Source organism: Furipterus horrens, unplaced genomic scaffold (genome assembly GCF_987537825.1).
Source record: "Furipterus horrens unplaced genomic scaffold, mFurHor1.1.pri manual_scaffold_3, whole genome shotgun sequence".
Lineage (NCBI taxonomy): Eukaryota > Metazoa > Chordata > Mammalia > Chiroptera > Furipteridae > Furipterus > Furipterus horrens.
Genome location: NW_028327173.1, coordinates 202,713,839 through 202,724,137, shown reverse-complemented (window position 1 = coordinate 202,724,137; position 10,299 = coordinate 202,713,839). Strand labels below are relative to the sequence as shown.

The 10,299-nt window shown below is 42.5% G+C and overlaps 1 protein-coding gene across 1 annotated transcript in view; it reads left to right on the top strand.

Moving 5' to 3' along the window:
* The first annotated feature begins 308 nt into the window (after nt 1–308).
* Nucleotides 309–10,299, top strand: part of RPS6KA5 (ribosomal protein S6 kinase A5) — a 126,655-nt gene continuing 116,664 nt past the window's right edge. Inside the window, exon 1 of the mRNA XM_090271297.1 lies at nt 309–628. Coding sequence (XP_090127423.1) covers nt 529–628 — 100 coding nt within the window. The 5' untranslated portion in view covers nt 309–528. The remainder of the gene's footprint in view (nt 629–10,299) is intronic.

Below are 10,299 nucleotides of genomic sequence, written 5' to 3'. Positions count from 1 at the left end.
GGGGCGGTCTGGGAAGGCTGGGTCCAGACTGCGCTTGCGCTTGCGCACCAAGGAAAGTAGGTGGGGCAGAACCTCGGGTCTCACCAATCGGAGGAGTCTCTCTCCTCCCTCTCTTGCCTCCCCGCCAAGCAACAACAATTCGAGGAGCGGGGCGGGGCAGCTCTTGAAGCGTCAGAGCGGATTGCCAAATGGGAGCAGGCACTGATAGATGCGCGCGCCTTGTGCCCAATAAGCGCTGGCAGCTCCAATGGCTCCGGTACCTTGCTGGTTGTGGGCGGAGCGGCTTGAGGGAGGAGGCGGTGGAGCAAGGGGCAGTTTGGTTGCGTGGTACTAGCGGTGCCTGTTGTAGGGGGAGGAGGCGGAGAAGCGAGCAGTGCAGCCAGAGCGGGAAAGAGACTCTTCTCTGCGTGCGAGTTTTGGAGCCGCCGCACCCCGGCTGTTAGGGCTGCAGCGGGAGCTGTGAGGCGCCGGGCGTCCACTGCCTCCTGGGTCCCCTCGTGGAACCCCGCGGGATCGGAAAGGGAGAAGATGGAGGAAGAGAGCGGCAGCGGCGGAGCTGCGGTGCCCAGCGGGGACAGCGGCACCACTGGAGAGCAGCTCCTCACTGTCAAGCACGAGCTACGGACGGGTGAGCGGCCCCGCCCTCTGCTGGCCGGGCCCGGCGCAGGGGCGCGCCCCCGAGGGCATGCGGGTGCCCGTGCGGGCCGGGGGCGCGGGGCTGGCCAGTGGGCGCGGGCGGGCGGGCGGGCCCAGGGCGGGGCCTCGCGGGCGGGGCGGGAGCCAGGGGGGGTCCCCGGAGTTGGGGGCGCGCCCAGAGGGAGCGGGCCGAAAGTTTTCCAGAGCCAGGGAATGAGCGCTGGCGCCAGGTTTGGGGCCCGCGGGGCCGCAGACAGTTGCTTGTTGGCACTCGCCTGCGAGGAGGTGTGCGGGCCCTTCCCCGCACAGGTGATACATCTGTCACTGTATCCTGTTTGGGGTAAACGGTGCGCCTTTCTCAGTGCGGGGTGAAAAGATGCTTTGTTGTGGAGCGCGACTCGCTTCTCCACCCCCCTGTCTCCTTAGAGGTGGTCCTGGTGGGGCTTTGTGGAATTATTCTCTCAGCTGCTGGGGTCCTGGACGAGATAACAGGGTGCCTGTCCCCTGGGCTTTTCCTGAGTGCAGTCTCCGGTGAGATAGAGGGATCGCGGGCTCCAGGGACCAAGTGCTTTTATGTTCGATTATCATGAAATACTACACTTGGCCTTGAATTTCTTTCAAACGTCTCTTGAAATGAAGGTTCTGTGCATTTAAAGCTCGAGGTAAAAGAGACTCTCTCTAGCCGGCTTAAGCGTTTCCGTTCTAATGTCTGAGATCATTAGAGCTGTCCCAAGCTCCGTCCTTAAATTACTTTATTTGCTGTGTGCGTCCGGGTTGTTCATTTTAGAAAATGCTTGTTTGGACTAATCATTAAATTTAGATTTATATTTGTGGAGCCCAGTCTCGTATGAGAGCTTCTTTTACATTTCTGAACAGATACTACCTTAATAAGTTCATTATTACTATTAAATGTGCTTGTGAACGTATATAAAGGCTTTTGATTCAACTTCGTTGGCGTATTGGGATATTCTTTTATTGTGTAGACACAGTTTATATAGCAGGTCTCAGGTGTGTGCCTAGTAAACTTGGTTACTGTTTTGAACAGATTTTAAAGTTAGATTTGTCACGGTTCTTTCCGTTTTCGTTATTTCTAATTTGATTGCCAGTTAGCATCCCACTGAGTGCCAGAGTGGGGACTTGATTTAAGAGGGTGTCAAAGGCATGCTTACTTATTTCAACATTTTTAAACGTTGTTGTTGTTGTTGTTTTTTGTTTTTTTTGTTTTTTTGGTCGTGAATTTATGTATCTTGAGCCAGTTACTCCATTATCTTTTTGATTTCCTAACATAACCTGTGTAGGCTTAGTTGGTTTGATATCTCTCTCTTGGTTTAATAGATCACTCATGTTTTCAAAGGGCCATTAAATTCTTTATTTAGCAAGCATTTATTCAGTATTAATATCAGATCTGTGCCAGGCTCAGAATCAGGTGCTTTCTGGTGTGGAGATTTTGAATTTCTTTCTCTTACCTTACATAACGATTTACTGATTTTTGTATGTAGGATTGTTCTGTATGGCAAAAGCTACTTGAAGTCATATGCTCCTCAGCCATTGACCAAGCAGCTTTTTGCTAAATGACCAAAGAGCAACCTCCTTCTTATTAGTAGTCAACCAACTGCTCGGTTCCTGGGTTTTGCAAACAATGCTAGTTTTGTAGAAAACAATGAGTACTGCTTTATTTCCCTTTCTCTACTGTGTGAATCATCAGCTTCAAGTTTGCATTTCAGAATTCTTTTCTGATGGGTGGTGAGATTATACTGAATTCATTAGTACTGCTAACTGTCAGAGGAAATGAACAGTCATTTTGATTTATTGCTGAACAGCGGAACAACTGACCGGACATAGTGGTCAAAAACACTGTTAAAATGTAACTTGAAAAATTCACTCATCTTCAGCCAACTTGTGCTCCTGTCGGGCACATGATGCTATAATAGGCACCAAAGTAATCTGATCTGACAGTGGTCCCTTGCTTCTCAAAATGTGGACAAGTAAATGACCCTATCAAGTCAGCAGCTGGTGATTGCCCATTTGTGCCCCAGCACTGTATTGTATGCCGCAGGATGAATGAAAAGGCAGTAAAAGTCACATGTAAGGACACTGGGATTGTGTGCACTAAAGTAGCACGGCGTAACTGCACATGGAACTGGAAGACTGTGTTCTGAATCTCCGCTGGACCACTCACTAGCTGTGTGGCCTTGGGCAAGTCATTTCACTCTTTCAGACTCGCTTCTCTCATCTACAGAATGTGGAAATTGAGTAAGACCTTGTTGGAAAAGTGCTAAGAAGGTTGCTTGGCACATTAAGCATTCAGGAGATGTTGGTTAAGTGTAAATCTGAAAATCACTCCATAACAGTTATGTTTTCTTAAAGTATATGAATTAATTTAGTGTAACTTAGGAAACAGATCACTCATTTGGTACTCAGGCTATGCCACATTGTCAGGCTATCATCTTTTTCTGTACATATTTATTGTATTCTAACAATTTATTGTATTCCCTAGTACTTTGGATATATTAGGTGGTTGATAAGTTGATGTCAGTGACTATAAAAGCTGAAGAATGAAAAATAAAGGATTGATTAGACCAGTTAAACATGCATTTCTTGAGCACTTTGTTTTCTAGACTAGATGGTGCTGGTAATACCAAAAATGACTAAGAAAATGTTTTGTCTTCCCATATTAGGGAAGGAGGCCATGCAAATCAGCAATTAGGATACATTATCATAAGTACAATAATAAAGGATAATAGAGAGTATAAAAGTAGCAAAGAGGAGGTTAGGACTCTTAGGTTTCAAATAATCAAATCTAACTCTGTTGCACAATAGCAACAAAAAGCAGGGGGCATTATTGGAGGGATACTTGGTTATCTACCCAATCATTTATTCAGTAAGTATTTCATTACCTCTTAATCATTGAGGGCTGTTTTGGACCCTGGGATTGTCAGACAGATGTGGTCTTCCCACTGGAAGGACAGGGTTCCCACTGGAACCAGAAACTTACATGCTCCCCCCATCTTGAATCTTTGTCTCTTTGTGATGACTTTACTCTCCTCTGCTGACCAGTTATTCCCACGTGGCTGCTGACAGACCCCAAGTTTTACATCTTACAGCTTCAGATACTGGAGAGACGCTGCCTTTTACTTAGCTTCAGATAGTAAACATCTCAGGAATGGGCTTTATCGGCCTGGCTCTTGTCAGGTGCCCGCTTTGGGATCATTCAACTAAAGCCAGGGAATGGGATCCTGTTCTACTCACATGACAGCTACTACAATAAACATATGGGTGGGAGTGAAACTAAACTCTTAGAAGAGGAAGGGTTGCTGGAAAAACATTGGTGTCTATCAGTAGTAGAGAGAGCCTAACACTGAGGAGAGGGTCAAGGAAGCGGGTATTAGTTATCTATTGCTGTGTAACAAGTTACCCGAAAATTTAGTGGCTTATACAGCAACATGATTTGTGCAGGTCAGGACCTTAGGAGTTGCTTAAATTGATAGTTCTGACTCAGGGTCTCTCACGAGGTTGTAGTCTGGATGTTTGCCAGGACTGAAGTCACCTGAAGGCATGTGAAGGGGCTGGAGGTTCCCCTTCTAAGACAGCTCACTCATGTGTGATTGGCAGGATGCTTTTATCCCCTGCCACGTGGACCTCCCCATATGACTCCTCAAATGACATGATGTAACAGCTGGCTTCCCCAGAACAGGTGATCAAGGAGAGAGCATGGTGGAAACCACCATGTCTTTTATGTTAAACAGCTTTTTTTGACATAAAATTTACATAACATAAAATCTACTTGTTTTAAGTGTCCAATTCAATGAATTTTAGTGTAGTTGAAGAGTTATACAACCATCACCACAATCCGATTTTAGAACATTTCCATCACTGTAGAAAGAAATGTCTTACCCATTTATATCAGTTACTCCACGTTCCCACCACCCATCCTCAGCCCTACGCAACTGCTAATTATACTTTCCCTATATATTTGCCTGAGGACAATATAATATAATGGAATTTTACAATATGTGGTCTTTTGTGGATGGCTTCTTTCACTGAACAAGAGTCGTCCATGCTGTAGCATACATTAGCCCTTCCTTTTTAAAATCTGATGGCATTGTTTCGAATGAAGTTAAAGACAACTAAACACTACTGGAGCCATCTTATGGAAAAAAACCAAATGAACTTTTTGGCCAACCCAATATTTTTAATTTTGTTTCTTGTGCTTTTGATGTTGTACCTAAGAAATCAGCCCTGGCTTGCATGGCTCAGTGGATTGAGTGCCGCCTTTTGCTGTCTTTTTAGAGTCAGTGGATTTAGCCGTTACATTTAGGTTTTGATCCATTTTTCAAAAGACTGTTCTTTTTCCATTTTATTGTCTTGGCATCCTTGTCAAAATCAATTGACTGGGGATGTATGGATTTATTGCTGGACCCACAATTTGATTCCACTGATATTTATGTCTATTCTATCTCAGTACTAGACTGTCTTGACTACTATAACTTTTTAGTAAGTTTTGGAATTGGGAAAGGTGAGTCTTCTAACTTGGTTCGTCTTTTTCAAGATTCTTTTGGCTATTCTGGTTCCCTTAAATTTCCACATACATTTTAGGATCAGCTTCTTAATTTCTGCAAAGAAGCCAGCTGGGACCCTGGTAGGGATCAATTTTGAGAGTGTTGCCAACTTAGCATATTTAGTCTTCTAATCCATGATCATGGAATATTTTTCTGTTTATTAAGCTCTTCCATTGCTTTCAACATCCTGTGAGTGTAAAGTGTATCTCATGATACTTTTGAGATTTTTGTAGTTTTCAGAGTATAAGTTTGCATTTCTTTTATTAAATTTATTCCTAAGTATTTTATTTTGCTTTGATGCTATTGTAAAAGGATTTTTTTTAAATTTAATTTTTGGATTCTTCATTGCAAATATATAAAAACAGTTTATTTTATATATTGATTTTGTATCTTGCACCCTTGCTGAACTAGTTTATTAGTTCTATTTTTTAGTGGCTGTTTTAGTGTTTTCTATTTGCAAGATTATATCATCTGAAAATAGAGGTAGTTCTACTTCTCTCTTTTCAATCTGCATGCCTTTCACTTAATTTTCTTGCTTAACTGCTCTGGCTAGAACCTTAAGTATACTGTTCAAGAGAATGGTAAGAGGAGACATGCTTGTCTTGTTTCTGATCTTAGGGGCAAAGCTTAGTCTTTCACCATTAAACATGGGTTTTTCATAGGTGCTCTGTATCAGGTTGAGGAAGTTCCCTTCTTTCCCTAGTTTGTGTATTTTTATCATGAAAAGGCATTGGATTCTGTCAAATGCTTTTTCTGCATCTATAGAATATTATGCGGTTTTGTTTTTTGTTTCATTGATATGGTGTATTAACTTTTTGAGTGTTAAGCCAACCTTGCATTATTGGGATGAGTTACACTTGGTCATGGTACATAATTCTTTTTGTATACCATGCTGGATTTAGTTTGCTAGTATTTGTTGAGAATTTTTGTGTTTATATTCATAAGATGTATTTGTTTATAGTTTTTTTTAATGATGTCTCCAGCATATTTTTCCAGAATATGTTGTATTGATTTTTGCTACCAATTAAAGATCTTACCTGTTTGGTTGCTGGCACCCATATGTAAGGTCTTCTAAGTAAAGACTAACAGAGGTCAGGGGAGGTGGACTGTATTTCTAGCTCTACCCCTAACTTGCTATATGACCTGGGATAGGTCATTTCACCTTTCTGAGCCCAGGTGTTGTAATTCATAAAGTAAAGGTGTTAGATTTAAGTTACATCCCAACCACTTACCAGCATTAAGCTGGTGTCCTGTACAATTGCTGTGGAAATCTTGGTGTAGATAAGTCAGGAGTAGTGATTTATTTTAAAAGATAATTCTATTTTACCAAAGGATTTATGATTGAATTTCATTGAAAACAGTTCCCTGATATGTTTTGAATATGATTCCATTTGTAACAATTTAATTTATAATTAGCTCTTTAGGAATGTAATACCTAGTGTAAGACACTTTGAAAGATTTCAGTGATAGTTATCTGTGAGAACACGAATCTCCTTTTTATTGTACAGGCATAAATATGTATTTGTGTCCCTGCGTGCATATTTTTATAGTACTTTTCCATTTCTTCACACTTCCCTTGCCTTGAGAAGAGTAGGCAGAACTTGTGCTCTATCTTTAGTTTTATAGGATACGTTAAGAAGGTTAAAAATGTAAATAGGTTATTGATAGTATACTAGCCTAATTCCTAGAGCCTAGACCTTAAAAAAAAAATCCCTTAACTTCTTACCACAAGCTTTAGAGATTAAGAAAATGATTTGGGCAAAGAAGTTGGTATCTCAGCCTTTAAGGCAAGGGAGAGTCAAGTATTTTGTATTTGTTGTGCAGAGGGGAAAACCTTCTCAGGTGGCGGGTTTCCTGTTGCCTCAGACCTTCAGCTCTACATTCACTTTTACTCCAAAGCAAGGAAGGATAGGAAACCTCAGCTTCCTGGAGACATGAAAATTCCTTGGTAAAAATTCCTCTAGGGAATATCTAAAATAATAATATCCCGTGTTGACTGAAGCCTCACAGTTAAATACACTGCTGAGAGATGTCAATCCCAGAATGCAGTGGGGGAGGGGTTGTCACAGCTATCGCCTCTGAGCTCCCGTAATGATTTGCAGACCTCTCTATGCCGGTGATTTTTCAACCTTTTTCATCTCATGGCACACATAAAGTAATTACTAAAATCCTGCAGCACACCAAAAAATGTATTTTTTGCCAATATGACCAAAAAAAAAAAAAACAGGCATCATGTTGATTCGTTCATACTGGACGGCTGTCGTGGTGTTTGCTGTTGACATGTTTTTAATGTGACAGCCTAAGAGGAAAGGAGGTCAGTACCCCTGGCTAAACAGTCGGGCACTGGATTGCCTGCTTTAAAACTCCCTGCGGTCCCAGTGTGCCTGCTGTGGCTCGCCAGCCGAAAACCGCTGCTCGCGCGCCTCAAAGGTGGGAGCACTCCTGCTACCTATTCCATGTCGAGGAAGATGAACAGGGTCTAAAATAGACTCCTGCCCTCATTATATTTGTCTCCAGCAATTCCCCTCTGCGTTCAGGTATAGCTATTCGTCTGAAAATCATGCAGATTCTCTGGACTTTATATATTTCTAACGTTGTAAGGGACGTAGCTTTCTCACTTAGAAAAAAGTTCGGGAGGCATCCTCTCCTATGAACTGCAGGGAGAACAAGGAGGCACAAGTCCTGGTTTTTAGTCCAGTACTTGGTGTTGCAGTCATTTTTTATTTCACACAAGTTTTCGTGTAGGTGTGCTGCTTTTTATGTAAGCAGTGTGCTCCCGACAGAAAGTGTGTAAATAGTGTTCTTGTGGAGTGTTACATTATTTGGAATGTAGAAGGTGAGCGTACACTTAAAGGAATTCTGTGATTAACTCTCGATTAAAAAAAGTTTTGATTAAGTTCTCCATTTGTGGCTTTACTCTTCTGGTGCTTTTTTCTGACACCATTCTTCCAGTTGAGGTCGCTGCAAACAGGTCAGGGACGAAGTCTCAGGTGGTAGGCTGAATCAAGACACCTGCATCCCCCTCCAGTGTCGGCGTCCAAACCCTGAGACTGTCACTATTTCTTTACATTGCAGGGAGTCCTCGCAGGGGTGACTAAGTTAAGGATTTTAAGATGGGAAGTGTATCCCGGAATATCCACGCTTGCCCGATGTAAACACAGGGTGCTGGTAAGAGGGGGGTAGGAGGGTCCAAGTCAGAGAGGGTGCTGTGAAGAGGGAAGCAGAGGGAGAGAAAGAGGTACATGTGATGAGAACGAAGATTGGGATGTTGCCGTTGCTGGGGAGGCTGTGAGCCAAGAAATAGGAGCAGCCTCTACAAGCTGAGGAACAGGTATTCCCCTGGAGTGTCCGAAAGGAACACAGCTTGCTGCCCCCTTGATTTTAGCTCCAGAAAACCCAGTTTCAGCCTTCTGATCCCCAGAACTGTAAGAACAAATTTAAACCATGAAGTTTGTTACTTTTGCAGCAGCAGTAGGAAACTAGTACATCGTGCCTAAGATTGGATGAGCCAAGAGATCACTTTACCCCAGGCCCGGGTAACTGAGTTTGACAACAGTGTAAGGCAGTCAGCTATTTAAACCACTCTTTTAGTAGAAAATGGTAGCAAGTGTTGTGCTCAGGGGAAACAGGATCCAAGCAGACATTCCTTTCTGATCTTGGTACCAAGCCGAGCTGAGCCGCTTTGGACCAGCTGTTTTGTTTTTCATCGGGGTCCCTTGACATGGGTACCTGAGCAGAACCCTTCTATCAAGTTGGTGGCCAAAAAGCTTCAAATCTCAGGTCCACACCACATGAAGCTGTGGTCTGAAATGCATCTTGAGCCTCTTCCTGGTGCCATTTTGATATGTCTATACTTTCTTTCTTTGTTCTTTTGTTATGCTTTAGTTCATCAAGAAATTTACCTTAAATTTTTTCTGGACCAAGGTCGGGATTAGGTAAATATAGAATTAAATCAATACACATATATAAACTCCTATATTTATACCATAAATAATATGGAAAAAAAGGGGAAGGCACTTGATTTTCTATCTAGTCTTTTGCTTCTTAAATAAAATCTCCATTATATAGTATTTGTGCTATTTTTATATTTCGCCAAAAGAGGAAAAAGTGAGGTCTCTAATTAATAGCACTTTTGGTTTTAAACAATACATCATGAGACATCAGTAAAATAGAGGCATGTTAGTAAAGAAGAATTCGAGTGGCAGAACAGCAGAGACTGCACACAGGGCTGTCCTTGTCCCGGGCAGTTTTCTACACGAGCGGAATATGCCATCATTAACTGGAAAATTGAGTCAGCTGAAGCACTCTGCCCTCTAACCACATCCGTAATCTGGAGGGGAGTTCTAGATGTGTTTCTTAGAGGAAAAGCTATTTAAAATACATAATAAGGATAATGTTTCACTTCATATTTACATTTGTTGCTGCCTTAAGAGGGCATGAATGCCAAATCTTAGAGGTAGATTTGCAAGAACCCTTCCCCCTGAACCTGCCCCTGCTTTTCCTTTAGGTATAAAGGTCATCTGTTTTGTTAGGAAACACCATAATTAGGGCTAGATTAGGACAAATCTAATGGGGTCATGCACATATCAAACTCAAAACTTTGAATTTTGCCATGTATAAGTTGGGCAGCCACAGGTTTTTTTTTTTAATTCATTAAAGATTTGTTGAATTCAGACAATGTATCACATGCTGGGTTTTAGCAGGGGATAAGTTAGACATGGCTTCTACCCTCACTGAACTATACCTAACAGAAAGACCTTAAATACATGATCATGATCATACGGTAGCTATATGAAGGCAATTATGATGAACTCTGTGAAGCAGTACAGGGTTCTGTGAGAGAGTCTGACGGGGTGACCTGGCATTCTGTGAGGGGTGTGGGAAGGCTGCTGTGAAGCAGTAGTGTTCAGGTAATGTCCTTGTTATTATGGGGTCCTGAGTGGGGGGATAAAGCATTTCTGCCAAAGGAAGCGGTGCAGATGGTCCTATTGAGGATATGGCTTGCACCCCAAGGTTACTGGAAGAAAGGCCTCTGTTGGCTTGGTTATTGTATCCAAGCATGAGAATCACAGGAAATGGGACTGAAAAGGTAGCTAGGGCTATT